The sequence below is a fragment of the Falco biarmicus genome, chromosome 3 (genome assembly GCF_023638135.1).
Source record: "Falco biarmicus isolate bFalBia1 chromosome 3, bFalBia1.pri, whole genome shotgun sequence".
In the NCBI taxonomy this organism is placed as follows: domain Eukaryota; kingdom Metazoa; phylum Chordata; class Aves; order Falconiformes; family Falconidae; genus Falco; species Falco biarmicus.
The window spans coordinates 81,482,978-81,499,879 of record NC_079290.1 but is presented as its reverse complement, the minus strand read 5'-3'; the positions used below and the strand labels follow the sequence as shown (position 1 = coordinate 81,499,879).

At 39.0% G+C, this 16,902-nt stretch overlaps 1 protein-coding gene across 1 annotated transcript in view; it reads left to right on the top strand.

Annotated features, from left to right (window-relative positions):
* The window catches only part of ABCA13 (ATP binding cassette subfamily A member 13), a 211,693-nt gene that overhangs the window by 83,653 nt on the left and 111,138 nt on the right, over positions 1-16,902 (top strand). The window contains exons 35-41 of the mRNA XM_056331501.1: positions 3,974-4,108; positions 5,462-5,599; positions 8,869-9,055; positions 9,887-10,105; positions 12,747-12,943; positions 13,756-13,913; positions 14,318-14,548. Coding sequence (XP_056187476.1) covers positions 3,974-4,108; positions 5,462-5,599; positions 8,869-9,055; positions 9,887-10,105; positions 12,747-12,943; positions 13,756-13,913; positions 14,318-14,548 — 1,265 coding nt within the window. The remainder of the gene's footprint in view (positions 1-3,973; positions 4,109-5,461; positions 5,600-8,868; positions 9,056-9,886; positions 10,106-12,746; positions 12,944-13,755; positions 13,914-14,317; positions 14,549-16,902) is intronic.

Below are 16,902 nucleotides of genomic sequence, written 5' to 3'. Positions count from 1 at the left end.
GAAGACGTTTTGGCAAGGCATTTAGAGCAGTTTGTTGGAAATGGTCACTGGTGTCAGTGGCAGCTCTAATGATTGATTTCCGGTGAGGATATTAATAGGGAGTTTTGTAGGATCACAAGGTGGTTGAGGTTGGAAGGGACCTCTGGTTGTCATCTAGTCCACCCTGTTGCTCAAGCAGGGCCACCTACAGCCAGTTGCCTGGGATTGTGTTCAGATGGCTTTGGAACATCTCCAAGGTTGGAGACTCCACAGCCTCTCTGGGCAACCTGTGTCACTGCTCAGTTACCCTCACAGTGAAAAAGTGTTTCCTGATGTTCAGAGAGAACTTCCTGTGTTTCAGTTTGTGTCCGTTGCCTCTGGTCCTGTCTCTGGGCACCACTGATAAGACCCTCACTGTGTTTTCTTTGTACCCTCCTTTCAGGTATTTATATACATTCATAAGATCCCCTTGAGCCTTCTTTTCTCTAGGCTGAACAGTTCCAGTTCTCTCAGTTTTTCCTCATAGGAGAGATGCTCTAGTCCCTTAATAATCTCTGTGGTCCATTGACGGACTCTCTAGAACCTCCATGCCTCTGTTATACCAGGGAGCCCAGAACTGAACCCAGTACTCCAGGCATGGCCTCACCAGTACTGAATAAACGGGAAGGATCACCTCCCTTGACATGCTGGTAATGCTGTGCCCAAGACAGCCGCGATATCATTAATTTTCTTAGTGGCAAGGGCACGTTGCTGGCTCATTTTCAACTTGGTGTCCACCAGGACCCCCAGGTCCTTTTCTGCAAAGCTACTACCCAGCTGGGTGTCCCCAGCATGTACTGGTTCATGGGACTGTTTGACAGGTGCAGGACTTCCAACTTATTAAACTTCATGAGGTTCCTGTCAGATTGTTTCACTAGCCTGTTGATGCCTCTCTGGGTGGTAGCATGACCCTCTGGCGTATCAATCACTTCTCCCAGTATTGTGTCATCAGCAGGCTTGCTGAGGATACACTCTGCCCCATTATCCAGATCATTAATGAGGATGTTAAACAGGATCAGACTCAGTATTGGCCCCTGGGGTACACCATTAGTTACTGGATTTCAACTAGACTTCACTGTGCTCTGGGCCTGGCCATTCAGCCAGTTTGTAATCCACCTCACTGCCTGCTCCTCCAGCCCATACTTTATTAGCTTCCTTAGGAGGATCTTATGGGAGACAGTGTCAGAAGCCTTATTGAACTCCAGGTAGACAAGACCCACTAGTCTCCCCTCATCTAACAGGCCAGTCCTTTCATCATAGAAGTTTAATCAAGTTGGTCAAGCATGACTTCCTGTTGGTGAAGCTATTCTGACTACTGATGATGTTCTTGTCCACCAAGTGCCTGGAAATGGTTTCCAGGATTAGCTGTTACATCACCTTCCCAGGGGTAAAGATAAGGCTAACCAGTCCGCAGTTCTCTGGGTCCTCCTTTTGCAGATAGGAGTGATATTTGCTTTCCTCCAGTTTTCAGGTACCTCTTCCAGTTGCCATGATAAATCAAAGATCATCGAGACTGGCCTTGCAATGATGTCTGTCAGCTCCCTCTGTGCTTTTGGGTGCATCCCATTAGGGTTCATAGACTTAATGTGTGTGCAGTTTGCCTGACCTGACCTGACCTGAGTCTCTTCCACAAAATGTACATCATCCTTGCTCCAGACTTTTCTCTTGGTCTCTGGGACCTGGGATTTCTTCAGACTTGCTAGTAAAGACTGAGGCAAAAGTGGCATTCAGTACCTCAACCTTTTCCACACCCCATGTAACCAGATCCTCTGTCTTGTTGAGCAATGGGTCCACATTTGCCTTAGTCTTCCTTTTGTCACCTATGTACTTACAGAAACCCTTCTTATTGTGTTTGATATCCCTGGCCAGATTCAATTCTGTTTGGGCTTTAGCTTTCTCCGCTTCATCCCTGGGTGCTTAAACGATATTTCTGTACTCTTCACAGGTTATCTGTCCTTGCTTCCACCCTCTGTATGCTTCCTTTTTGTGTTTGAATTTGGCCAGGAGCTCCTTGTTCATGCATACAAGCCTCCTGGCACCTGACTGACTTCCTATTCATTGGGTTAGACTACTCTTGAGCTTGGAAGTTGTGTCTGGGTTCACACGTGCACTAGTGTATAACACAATGGAGGTTTATGAGAATATAAAAAACAGGAACAGTGTAAGTTATTCACTCTCAACATAATGTTAAGATGAATATTTAACTGTTATACATTGGAAAAAGATCACCTTTACTTTGTAAAGCATTTTCTATGTTTCTCCTGTATGACCTTATTCATACTCAGCCTGAGTAGCAGCTTGCTTCTGCAAGCTTGGAAGCAGCTGGTGAAACCCTTACTCAGCTACTGTGCAGGTGCGGAAATGCATGAGAATACCCTATTATGTTTATATGTTAGGAAGAAAAGAAATATTTGGAAACTGCTTAGATGTTCTAACAGGTTGCTAGATCTTTTAACATGGTGATACCAACTATCCCTGAGCTAACAGCTGCCCCTATAGATGCTGAAGTTTTAGAAAAGTAAGAAATGAACACCTCAGCCCTTGATAAATGTCTACAAGTGTATGTATGTAAATATACAAAGGGTTGTAATGCCTTTATACTTTTACTACCATGGCAAGATCAGTATTGATGTCAGTGGATATTTCAAACCACTACACACTGAAAAATATCATAATGATACAAAAGTTGTGAAGAGTGGAAGAGACAGTTGCAGGAAATAGTATTTAAATATCCTACCAGTCCCTTCAACAAAATGATTCATCTTTACTGAAGAAAGGGCAAAACATGCTTTGTGGAAAAACTGCTTTTCTTGACAATTGTAGAAAAAGAATTGGAGAAACAGTATCATGACCCACTGTACTGCAAACAAAGCAGCATTTTCAAAAGTGCAATGCTTTTTGTAAATCTACAGTTTGGTTACTTTTGTTTTCCATTTAGCAATATGGTAGCTTTCTGTAGTACTAGTGATTTGTACCATCACAGAATCACAGAATGGTTGGAGTTGGAAGGGACCTTTGTAAACCATCTAGTCCAACCCTCTGTTAAAACAGATTCTTCTAAAGCAGGTTGCACAGAATCATGTCCAGGTAGGTTCTAAATGTCTCCAGAGAGGGAGACTCCACAGCCTCTCTGGGCATCTGGGCAGCCTGTTCCAGTGCTTCGTCACCCTCAAAGAAGTTTTCCTGATATTCAGATGAAACTTTCTGCATTGTAGTTTGTGCCCGTTGCCCCTTGTCCTGTGACTGGGCACCACTGAAAAGAGCCTGGCCCCATCCTCTTGACACTTGTCCTTAAGATATCTGTAGACATTGGTAACATCCCCTTTCAGTCTTCTCTTCTCTGGGCTAAACAGTCCCAGCTCTCTCATCCTTCCTCTTGAAGGAGATGTTCCAATCCCCTAATCCTTCTTTCTTCCTTTCATGTCTTCTGCAATGTAATAATTTTATGAAGCAATTATTCAGTGAGTTTGTTGTTCCAGTTTACCTCTGAATACAGTTAGTGCTCACAAATACTTGCTTCTTAGAATTCACAGATTCAAGTTTTCAGATTAAGCATTATATAAATGACTTTAAACTTTGTGTAACCCATTTTTATAATATCAGCAGAACGACATAAGCCTTATTTACTGGTGAGGTCAGTGCCCCATTTTGTCAGAGTCGTAGTTCTTTTTCTTATGCCAAATTAAGGGCCAGCTAAAACTTCATAAACAGCCTTTTCTACAACAGCTTTTCTGCATTCTCCCACCAGCAGTGTCACCTGCTGTTCTAAACAGAGGCTTGTAGAAGCATAAAAAGTCGCTTCTATTCATTAGGATTACCGTTATTAACTATGGTCTTTCTTGTGTCAGTGCTTAAATACCCAGAAGTGTGTAGTGATGTGTTTGTGATCTTTAATGCTGTACTGATTTAGCACTGACCTTTTAAAAATAATAATTATTATTACTATTACTACCAGGAATTCAGTGGAATAATGTGCACCAGTCAATGGCACAAGGAGGATACATGACCTTTGGATGGATGTGCTGGATGATGTTCTTTGACTCCATTTTATATTTTATAGGTGGCTGGTATTTCAGCAATATTCTTCCTGGTAAGATCATGGACTTGTTCTTATTTTATGTTTTTGAAGAAGTTATTGAATGGAATGGATAGAATTGGCTTTTCTCATTGAATGCAACTAAAACAAAAACATATCTTATTCTGAACCAAGGTTTGATATGCAAAACTAGGCGATTATCATTAGGGACTGGGTAAGAAAGTCTTCCTACATACATAAATATTGCATAGTGCTAACACATGGACTAGAATTTGTAGCTGGGCATGAAATAGCTTTTGTTTGCTTATGGAAATGACTAATATTTGAAAGATTTAGGAATTTGTTGGTATTTTACAGTAACAGAGCTCAGTCTAGTTGCAAAACTTCCTGTGAATATGGTGAATCTTCTGAGTCAGTACTTGGGTTGAAACCCATGAACCACAAGTTTTCAGATCACAAAGACTTCAAACTGCCTGGTAAATATATCCCAGTCAGTCCACAGTCCAATGCATAAAGGAAACTATTTAACTTTCAAGTATATTTTCAGAAAGTGGGACTTTTTTTTTATTAACCAAGTTTTATGAATATTATGGAGTTGGTTGATGCATTTTTAATCGTAAGCTAATGCCTCACTAGCTGTTTGAAATTTACCTTTCCTCTGATTTGCATAGGTCACCTTTACTTCCAGCTACTCTCTGTTTGTTTTAAAAATGTAAAAATAAAAAATGAAATTTGCATTGAAAGACAGGGGTGTGTGGAATATACAACTGAATTTTACAGACTTTAGCTTAAGTTGATGTCTGCCCTTCAGTGTCAATGAAATGCGACTCCAAACACACAGAGTGTATTGTGTGATCGGTAAGTGAATCCTGGAAAGATTGGGCAATGCCAAAGTTTAGGTTGTGTGTAGGAATGTATTCTTTTCCCCTTCTGTTTGCATGCTACAAGAAATGTTTCTTATGCTGTCTGATTTGTTTAAATTGTGCAGATAGTAATGGAAGAATAATCTTTAACAATTGGCGCAATGGATTATTGTTATAATGAAAAATAAGGCTGTTTGCCTTGGCAGGCCATTTGGTGCATTTTCTTTCCTCTAAGTTACAAGATTATGTTAGGCTGTGACTACATATTGTTGGCTTTATGATTGTGTTGCACTTTAAAGATGATTTGGAGGTAAAACAAAGCACAGTATCACTGAGGACTGATTATTTTATAGCAGGACCTGCTGTTATGGCCAAATGACTTTTTCCCCCCTTTTATTAAGGTTTGTTAAGTGCAGCTAGGAGTTTGAGCTAATTAAATGGTCAAATCAGCTCTTCATAAGGGACAATAGGACATTAGTAGCCTACAAACAAATATGAAATGAATATAAATTTTGCAAGAGTTTCTATCATAATTTTCTTCTAGGAAAAGTTGGATTAAAGAACCGATGGTACTTTCCCTTTACTGTTGCCTACTGGAAGAACCTGTGTGGTGCAGAGAGGAGGAAGAGGCATCATCTGAATTCTAATATGCTTTTCTTCAATGAAAACTTCCAAGAAAAAGGTTTGTAATCATAATAGAATTTTAATAAAGTCTTTTTTCTGAATGCTGTGCTGATTTTTTTCAATCCGCTTTTATCACTGCTTGGTCCTTTATTAGGTGTTTAGATCTTGTCCCTTTCTCTCCTCCATTATATAATGTATACTACGAACATTATATACTGTTAATTCTGCAGTCACCAGTAATGCTTGAATCATTCAATTAAAACTATTATACATATATATTTATTAAAACTCTTTAAAAAATGTAAAATAGCTGTCTCTTGGGTTCATCCTGTCCCAGTGTATTGCTTCTTTGCTTTTTTAGGTTCTTCTGAAGCTCCTTGAACCTTTTCATCCCTTACTGAATCTAAAAAGTGTTGTGCTTCATTAACACTTTTTTTTTCTCTGCAGTTTGATTTTCTTCCTCCTCCTCCTCCTCCTCTGCTCTTTTTATTTGCTTCTTGTTTAAGTGGAAAAATTAGCTTTGTTCATTTATTTCCCTTTTTCTTATTTCCCTCTTCTATGATCACTGTTCTTTCTGTCTCTGCTTTTTAGACTTTTGTTTAAAAAGCTGCAGGTATTGTAACTAATTTTTATCTGCCTCCAGATACTTTCACTGCTCCTCTATTTCTTTGTTCACTTGCTTAAAACTAATTTAGATTTTTAGTGGTTTTTTTCCTCTCTCAGGTCTCTTCAAGGACTTGCTTACTTCTGATTTGTTTTGTGCATGAAGTCAGTCACCCTCACCTATATTCTCTCTAGGGCATCAGAAGAACATGGTGGGTTGTTGGGGGTTTTTTGGAAGTTACAGTGGTTTGGAGACGATCCAGTTGCCTGTAGCGTAGGTGAGGAAGCCAAACAACTCAGCAGTTTGGTGTATTGATATCTCCTCCAGAAGGGCAAACTTGAAAATTTCGTTTCGTGCTAATATTTGTGGAAAAACTATCAGTATGAATTTTGTCTGAATTTCTGCAATTTGGAACAATTCCATTTTGTTGAGATAATTGTCTTTGGTCCTTACATAAAATGAAGACTTCCCTCTGGTTTCACCACATCCTCTGTGGAGACTAAAGAAAACCCTTTTCTCTGCCTGAAATGTTACTAGCGTGGGCTCTGGCTCCAGCCATCCAAATGATTGCCTGCAACTTTGTGGATCTGTTCATCTCGCCTCTCCTCTGCTTAAACTGATGCACCTCATGCTTGGTAGTAAATTGCCTTTTTGTGCACTCTAACATTGCCATGCATGCAAAGGAACTTGCTCTCTTTCATTAGAATTGGGCATCCTTGTACTGATAATGGGATAAAGGCATTCATGGATAATTTGCTTGGAACAGCAAAATGACTTGCTCCCAGGTAATTTCTCCATTTGTTCTATATGGCCCAGGTAAGGGCTGATTCAGTGGGGTTGGAAAGCGCTTTGGAAATCAGAGGTGTGACAGGGAAGGGCTGGTGGGAATGTAGGTCCTACAAGCTGGAACTACAACTACAGTAGGGCTGGCAGAGATCTGGGTGCCGAGTACCCACTTGGAACTCCTGTTAGGAGAAGTCCTAGGGTAATCAATTTACTACTTTCAAGCAATTTAGAGCTCTTCCTCTGAATTTTATCTGAGATACATTGTCTGAGGCTCACTCTGTATTTAAAGGATTTTTTATTAAGTTCCAGGATGTACTTGAAAACTTGGGAAGCAGTGGAAAGGGCATGAATAATATTTGTTTAGTGGTTTTAGTCTGCAGACCAAAAGATAGAGAAGCTAACTGGAAGAGAGGTTCATGAAATGTCACAGGGGCTGGTAGTGTCTTTCTGTAAGGTAACCTCAAGCTTCTGGCAAAAGTTCTTTCTAAACTTAACATTGTGAAAGGAGCAAAACCCCCTTTTTCATTCACAGCCTAAAGAAACCAATCCTTGACCTCATTGCGTAATTTTTAATTTGTAATCTGATTTATATATTTTTATATAAAGCATATTTCTATTTCCTTGTAGCATTTGTTTATATTTAATGATATATAAAATTATTACATAAAATAGAATTATACATAATAGATTTTATATATAAATCTATAATTTATATATTTGATCCATAAAGTACTGTGGTGGTTTGACCCTGGGCTGGATGGCAGATGCCCACCAAAGCTGCTCTATCACTCTGCTCCTCAACTGGACAGAGGAGAGAAAAATATAACAAAAGGCTTGTGGGTTGAGACAAGGACAGGGAGATCACTCAGCAGTTACCATCACGGGCAAAACAGACTCGACTTCAGGAAATTAGTTTACTTTATTACCATTCAAATCAGAAAGAAACCCAGCTTCCCCCCACCCCTCCCTTCTTCCTGGGCTCAACTTCACTCCTGATTTCTCTCTACCTCCTCCCCCTGAGCAGCGCAGGTGAATGGGGAATGGGGGTTACAGTCAGTTCATCACAAGTTTCTGCCACTCCTTCCTCCTCACACTCTTCCCCTTCTCCAGCGTGGGTCCCTTCCACATAGTGCAGCCCTTCAGGAACAGCCGGCTCCAACATGGGTCCCGCACAGGGTCGTAGGTCCTGCCAGCAAACCTCCTCCAGCATGGGCTTCCCATGGGTCACAGCCTGCTTTGGGCCTCTGGCATGGGGTCCTCCATGGGCTGCAGGTGGATATCTGCTCCACCATGAACCTCCATGGGCTGAGGGGAACAGCCTGCCTCAGCATGGGCTTCACCACGGGCTGCAGGGGAACCTCTGCTCCGGTGCCTGGAGCCCCTCCTGCCCTCCTTCTGCTCTGACCTGGGTGTCTGCAGGGCTGTTGCTCTCACATACTCTCCTCTCTTCTGTTGGTGCAGATTTTTTATTTCCCTACTCCCCTGTCCCCCTTAATATGTTATCCCAGAGGTGCTACCGCTGTTGCTGATGGCCTTGGCCTTGGCCAGCAGTGGGTCTGTCGTGCTGACATTGGCTGTATCAGATATGGGGGAAGCTTCTGACATCTCACAGAAGCCACCCTTGTAGCGCTCCACTACCAAAAGCTTGCTATGCAAGCTTCCAGGCTTTGGTCAATGGCAGCAGGGATCACACGCACACGCACATGCGCATGCACACAGACACACAGACACAGACACACACAGACACACAGACACAGACACACAGACACAGACACACAGACACACACAGACACAGACACACAGACACAGACACAGACAGACAGACACACAGACACAGAGACACACACACACACAGACACACACAGACAGACACACGCACACACACACACACACTTAAATTCAGCAACCTTCTTGATCTGCTGCTTTTCCCCATACAGACACAGCACCTCCAAGCTGGAGAGGCCCTTGCATGGAAGAAGCCAACATTGGTGTCATGCTATTGTCTCTCACCAAAGAGCACGAGGATGGCCAGAGGGCTGCTGTTAAAGATCTCAGCCTCACTTTCCACAGAGGTCACATAACAGCGCTCTTGGGACCTAACGGAGCTGGCAAGACGACAGTTATGTAAGTCTGCCATTTAATGCTGTTACACTCCCCCTGATCTCTGCTATGCATCCTCACTTCAAAATGTTTCTAAACTCTTTCCTATGTCCTTTTTTTCCTCAAATAAATATTTAATAAACTCCCCAAAGCACATGGAAAGTGCTATATGTCTACGACAAAAGGCAGTGTAATGAATAGTGAACCAGGTCCTGTGTGCCACTGAAACCATGATGGAATAGTTCAGGAGCAGCTTGAATAGGAGCTGGGCATGTCTAGCTGTGGAGTTGAACACGTCTCAGGGAAGTGTTCTTTTCTGGCATCCCATATGTACTCCTATCACATGGAGACTGACTGTGGAGTTTTAGGGGGTTTTGTGCTTTTTTTCCTAGAAGTTGCAAAGAAATTCTTTCTTGGCAGTTGACCAGAAGTGAAAATAACAAAATGAAAATGACACTTAAAAATGCCTCAGTTAAGAAGTCTGTGTGTTTCTACATTTACGTTAATTTTGATCAGCTTTAATAAAAACAGTGGTGCAAAATGGGATACAATTGGGAATTACTCCTCAACTAGAAAACACACATGAAGAAGGAAACAATGGTCTGTTATATTTGGTTGGGAAAAAATTCATTTTGTTTTGGAAGTAAGGAAATGAAGGATTGTTGAGATCTTGTTTTTTTGTTTTGTTTTTGGTTTTGTTTTTTTTTTTAAAAAAGGCCAAACCACTAGTGGTGTTTATGTGACTATGTTGCTCTAAGGATGTTAAGATGTGCCTCAGGATATCCAAGTGTGAGCTACGTAATATGGTCATTACACATGATCTTACTGTTTTTTTAAATCTTTTTCCTGTATCAGATCACTGTTGACTGGTCTGTATCCACCGACCTCTGGTACCATTATTATTAATGGGAAGGACATACGTACTGATCTGGCTGCCATCAGGACACAGCTGGGTGTTTGCCCACAGTATGATGTCCTGTTCAACATACTGACGGTGCGAGAACACCTACTGCTTTATGGATCAGTGAAGGCACCTGGCTGGACAAAGGAACAGTTGAATCAGCAAGTCAATGGGTAGTTTTTTCTTTCATTTGTTGCAATTTGTCAAGTAAATCGTTAGTGTCTGTTGCAAGCCACTCAAACAAGAAACTGCTAAAGAAAAATTGCAAGTAGAAGCAAATGGAAATGGAAGGTTTTCCATGAGTTTTTATCACACTTCATGTTCTGAAAATGTGCTTGAAAATACATTTCCTGGTTTCTAACCTTTACTTGAATGTATTTGTAGTGCAACTGTCAGTGTTTAAAAACCTGGTGTATAAAAACATCAAATAATCATGTTTGTGTAGAGATGGTTAGCCTGGTAGCAGCTGTAGTGGTCCTGCCTCATGCTGTCTGCCTTACCTCCGTCCTTGCTGGAGGGCTGGATAGAAAGTGAACTGCTGTGTGCTCACCCTGAGCTTTCAGATAAGTCAACACTGACTTTATGTATTCATCATCCTGTATTCCTTCACCTGTGGTAGAGGGAAGACTGGAAAACAAGAAAAGGCAGATGAACTAGTAAGTAAACCTTACAAAGTGAGATCTTGTTCACTAATAGCAAACTTAGTTTTTTTGAACTTTAGGAACAAAATGTATCCTCTTCTAATAGTATGGCAGTGCAAATAGTTTCTGTTTACCTTCTGATTCATGCCAGACTGTGTGGGGGGCTGGGCACTTCCACGCTTCAATGGAAATAAATGCCAAGTTGGTGGAACTTCTCCTTGAGTGTGCAATTAGGCATATGCAGACACATTTGTGGCATAGTGGCTTTCCTTTTTAGTAGCTAATCATAAAAGCCTGTTACTTTAAAATTTTGATCTGAAAACTCTCTGGTGTGGGACACTGCATTCTCTCCAGAAACAACTGTCTTAAACAACCAAGACAAACTAAAGCTAGTGTTTGGTTAAAATTTATGCAAAATAATATTCTGTATTTTACTGTGCTTAGACTGCTGAATTTTAACTTCGGAAGCACCCTGTCATACTAATGGCACGTAAGAATACTAAGGATCATTCAGGCCTTGCTACTAAGAAAAACAATTATTTTAAAGACAATGAATGCTTTAATATACTTCAGACAAATTAAAAAAGCAACAAAACAGTGAAACAAAATTTGCTTTTTATTAAGCAAAAGAAGAGGGCTTTTAAAGAGATTAAGAATAATTTTTCTAGATATATCCATACAACATTTATAGAAACCTGTTTTCTTAAAAATAAAAAATTCTTTAAGAGTAAATGGTATGTTTTACAGACTGTATATTCACTCAAATAATTCAGGAGATTAGTTTAGGACTATTGATATTTTTATGTCTTGCTTGCCAGGCTCATAGCAACAGAAAGCTTTGAGGTCAATTGTTGCCCTGTAGGTGGGTTTATTACCCAGTGCGCAGTGCCATTTCACAGAATGAGTCAAGGTATTTCTGTTCCTGTATTCTAGTTAGTGCAAAACAGAGAGCTAAATGGTAACCCCCAAATACTTAGCTCCCTAGTTGTCCAAATTTTACACTATTTATACAGTTTAGCATGCAAAGACACTAGCCTGCATTGGTTACAAGCTACCTAACTCCTCTGTTACCTTTTATTCAGTTTCCTATTTGGCAAATAATTCTGTCACTTCTCATGTTAATTAGTTTGCATGCTCAGTCTCAACTTCTTTTTGGGTCTGGGGGATTTCTTGAGTCAGTCGTCAATGATCTATCTCCCCCTGCTGGAACTAACCTTTCCCCTAGTTTTTGCTGAGCTCATTCCTCATGGTGAACTTCCAGTCAACTGATCTATCTTGTCGAGGTGCTTCCTTTGGAAGTTACTCTTTTGAAGAAAATATTTATCAGTGCTCAACAAAGCACTTGGCAGGGTATACAAAAATACTTATATCTTGAATTAGCCATTAACAACTCATTTGTTTCAATTGTCTTAAAGTCAAACTTGTAACAATACGTTTGATTTTATTAATCGTATGATGTCACAATGGCTTGAATATTCAGTGTGACAAAAAATAAAATGATGGTCTTTCAGTACTGCCTTTATTGAGCACGTTTCCACACACTGCTCAGATGCAAGATCATCAGAGGGCAGGGGCTGAATAGACAATGTCTGTAAGGCATCTCCTAGTCTTTAACACAGGAACTAGATTAGGTTGTATTAAGTAGTACTGTTCTGCCTAGGGATTACTAATATGTTTACTTCACAGAAACACATCTTAAAAAAAATAAAAAAGGGCAAAAAACCTGCAGTGTGACCTTATTTAATTCAAATGACTACACATTTTGTCGAAACTCAGGTGTTTTTAAGGTTTCTTTATGTAGTTGCTGAAACTGAAGCAGTATTTAAGTTATGAAACTAACCATCTTTACCATGGTTTATGAAACTATAATCTAGAGTTTGCTGAAATCATTGGACAAATTGGTATTTATTTCATTGGACTTAATTTCAAAATTTTCTGTTCTTATCCTGCACAATACTTATCCAGAATTTGTATTTCAGTTGGTGATGAGTGTTTATACTTTGTAGGTAAAGAGTTAGTTGGATTTTTCTAATTTTTTTTTTTGTCATCAAGTTGTATAGCCAGTTGGAGGTGGTGTTTTTTTCACTTTCCGTTTACAGTGACTTTTCAGTAATTCTGCTCTGAGTGGACATTATGTGACTGGAAAAATTTTTCAAAATTGATCTTGTTTCAGAGTTCTGGAAGATATGGATTTATGCCAACAACAGTACAAACCTGTTGGAGCCCTTTCTGGGGGAATGAAAAGGAGGCTATCAATTGCCATCTCCTTTATTGGAAACTCAAATACAGTTGTTCTAGATGAGCCCACCAGTGGAGTAGATCCATGTTCTCGCCGTAGCATCTGGGATGTTCTTCTGAAGTACAAAACTGGTACAAAGCTTATACACAAAATTTGCTGCTTATTTTCCTTTCTGGAATTCTGTTTTGATAAATTTAAACATGATATTTTTTTATATCCTGCATGTAATTTTTTACATAATATATAAAATATTAATATTGTTATTCGGTAACTAAATACATTAATTTCAGAAATTTAATCAAACTTGGGAAACCTTAAAGCAGCCAACTAAGACTGCAAGTATTATCTGCTATTTTACAGAAAGATGCCTAATTTAATAGAAGATTGAGCTTAGTTCTGAGTCCTGTCCTGAAGTTTCTCTTTTCTTACTTTTTTCTTTTTTATTAGTCTCAAAATTATTTTGGGGTTTTCATTTCCCATTTTGTGCATATCTTTATATAGATGCATCTATAATGCCAATGAATACAGACTCATCAGTCAGTCAGCTACATTAATCTTTTAAGTGCCATAAGGTTAGAAACTGATTGTGGGAAGCAAACTGTTCAGCTAGTGAGCGCTCGATTAGCTGTATTAACTCACAGCGAATGATCCATTGAAACAGACACTGCTGTTATGTGGTCTTAAGGAATCCTTTTAGCCTGTAAAATAACTTAAAGTGGTAATGGCTTAATGTTGCTTACTATGTCTAATACAAGGCAAAGCAAGTTTAGACCTGACTCTAACTCAGACTGTAAATCTGAATGCAGGTTTTGTTTATGTCTTGCAATTATGTTTTGAAGGGACCTGAAACGTGTTTCCTTAAGGTTAAAGGATCCTTGTGAAGCAAAGATGTGTTTCTCTAGAAACCAGGTTTTGTAGACATGTACCAATCTTTCTGATGCAGGTTGCACACTGATCTTTACCACTCACCATCTTGATGAGGCAGAGGTGCTCAGTGATCGCATTGCCATCCTGCAGCGTGGCCAGCTGAGGTGCTGTGGTTCTCCCTCTTATCTGAGAGAAACATATGGCCAGGGACACAGTCTGACACTCATAAAAAAGGTATACTAAAAATGTACTGTACGGAACTTAACAGTGTCTGCCAAGTAATAGCTGTGTATATTCTAAGTGAGCTGTATGTCCCTGCCAGGAAGTAATATGTGATATAGATTATTAGAGAACCAGCAAAACATGGTTTTATCAGTTTTCTTGGTTGTTTTGCATGGGTGGTATTATTAGTATTATTATAATTATTAAGAACTAAATGAAATCTTTGAAAATGATGAATTTCAATATTTACCTGAAAAGGGATTTGTCTCACTGTTCTTTATTCCTGGCAAGTAGTCTGCACCTGAGGTTTCACATACTTTCATCAATGGAAGTTTTCCTGTATGAATTCTACTGTCAAGTCCATACTGCTGGTAACATTTAATTTTTTGTGCATTATTATCTTTCTTTCCTCATAGCCCTCTGTGTTTGAAATCCAGGATCCTAAGCATATTGTTCAGGTCACATCTCTGGTACAGACTCACATCCCAGAAGCCTTCTTGAAAGATAACAGTGGGACTGAGCTGACCTATGTGATTCCAGAAAGGGCAGATAAGACCTCTTTTAAAGCTCTTTTTCAGGCTTTAGATCAAAGCCTTCATCATCTACATGTGACTGGCTATGGCATTTCTGACACCACCTTGGAAGAGGTACTTATAGTTTTTCTGTGTAATGGTATTTGCTTGGTTAGAGAATCCTGTATTAGCTTCCATCTACTCTTAATTGTATCTTTCATATTATACAACACTTTATTGTTTTCTTGTGTGAAACATGTTTTCTAAAAAAACCCAAACCAAACCAAAAACCTCAGATGAAATATATACTTCATATTTTGCTGTGCTGTGAATTTCAGCACCTACTCTACTACAACTTATTTCTTATTTCAGGAATTTGATGTGAAGACTGATGAAGTGTGTAACCCTTAAACCTATGTTTCTGCATTTGCTTAAGGAAAATCTAATGTGTCATTGATTTAATGAGAAGCACTGTTCTGAATCTCTGGCATTGGAATGAACTTTGAACTTGTAAGGCTGGAGGTTCAGTTCAGGCAGCTCTTGGGGCAGAAAAAAATTGCTGACAATGCTGTCTGACTTACAAAGTTCTAAAGCTTAGGACTTGGCAAAACTGTGTGGCAAAATCTCTAAAAAGTATTTTATGTATATACCGAGAAAGAGATATACATGTATACAGTAACATATATGCACTCTAATATATGCATATACGTGTGTGTGTGTGTGTATCTAATGGACCAGACAAAGAGACTCTGTTATGCTTTTTATTTCTGAATTTAGCTCTGTGTAAACTGCCATATCAGTAAGAAGTTATTTGGCTTGGACTGTTTTTATCCCAACTGTAACTTCTAAAGATTCCCTAACCCACCACTGTTTAAGTTCTGTATTATAGACTCTTCTGAAAATATTTTTTTCCACTTATTCAAATGATGATAGGAGACTAATCTCAGTATTTTTTGATGCACAAAGAAAAACCCCTCTTTTTATTTGACAGCACAATTAACCAGTATTACTTTGTGAAATAGATTTCTCCAGTGATTACCTATCGGGTTAAATATAAAGTTGGACTGTTTTCTAACAGAAAATTTAATATATGCTAGAAAAACATCACTACAAAAATAATCAAATCCAGATTCCTGTACAGTGATTTTTTTTTAAAAAAAATATAGCAATAAATACTTAGTATAGAAAAGGGATGTATCCCTTCTCCCTCTGTTCCCTGGAAACATATGTGATAATATGATATAGTACTGTGGTCAGCTAGAACACAAGATCCTCTAGGGATGATGTTTACCTTTCCTGGTTTTATGAAAATAATACACTTTAAAGCTTGTCAGACATCACTTATGCATTGTATTTTATCTGTGTGAGTTATACATATAGGAATTAATGGGATCAGGTATTTGAAAATATATCAGCAGTTCTGGGTTTGTTCTGAAAGTTTAGAATTGTACATCTTATATAATCTCTGGAAAAAAATATAAATAGAACTGCAATAATGCAAGCAAACCTAAAATGACAATTGTTCATGAAATTTATTGAACCAATACACCACCATGTGGAATTTCTGTATCCTGAAGTGGCCCACTGGGACACATCTTTAGGACTAAATTGATTTGTTACATAGTTTTTTAGGACGCTGCACAAGCATAAAGGATATGGTTTTGCACATTTCTTTTTAAACTGCAGTCCAAAGAATAACCTACCACAAGGTATGTGTTTTCCTTTGAAACTAAGCTCCATACAACCGAGTTATTGATGAAGAAAAAAAATAAAAAAGCATCTCTTCGGTGTTATAAATGACTACAGTATATAAAGCTAGTGTGGCAAGCATTTGCTATGCCAATGGGATGGGGGGGGTGTGGAGGAAGGAAGGCCCAGGAATATATATCATACAAGTTTAATCACCATTTTACTTACTGCTATGAAGTAAATTACATTTCTGTTACACAATTCTATAAGGCAAGTCAAAAACTCATTGAAAATGCTTATTGAAAAATTGTTGGTTTCTTTCAAATTATATAGGGTGATTAATGTGCTATAAGAAAGAATACTGTTCACTGACAAACTTTATGATTATGAGGTAATGTATCTGTTGATAACCTTTTGGTTACATTCCTGTGAGACTCCTGAGAGAGTCATAGGACTTTCCAAAACTGGCATCTGTAAAGTAAATGTGAAGTTGCCATGGAATATGAGAAAGCTGCCCCAGTGTGCTGCATCTATTATTCAGTTGAGAGCTTACTTTTGGTTGTTTTCTGCAGAGGAGGTTAAAAAAAGCTTTAAAGGTGGTGTTAGTTATTGAAGTATCATTCTTCAGCTTGAAGACTTAATGCGTTAATTTGAGGTGATTTCTGTCATCTCTGCAACTCATCATTAGTCATCATTACAACCTCAATTCTCCGTTTTCTTATCAACAGCCTCCCTGCACTGGCAAGTAAATGGATAGCACATAATAGTGCTATTTAGTCTATTCAAACAATTCAATCTGG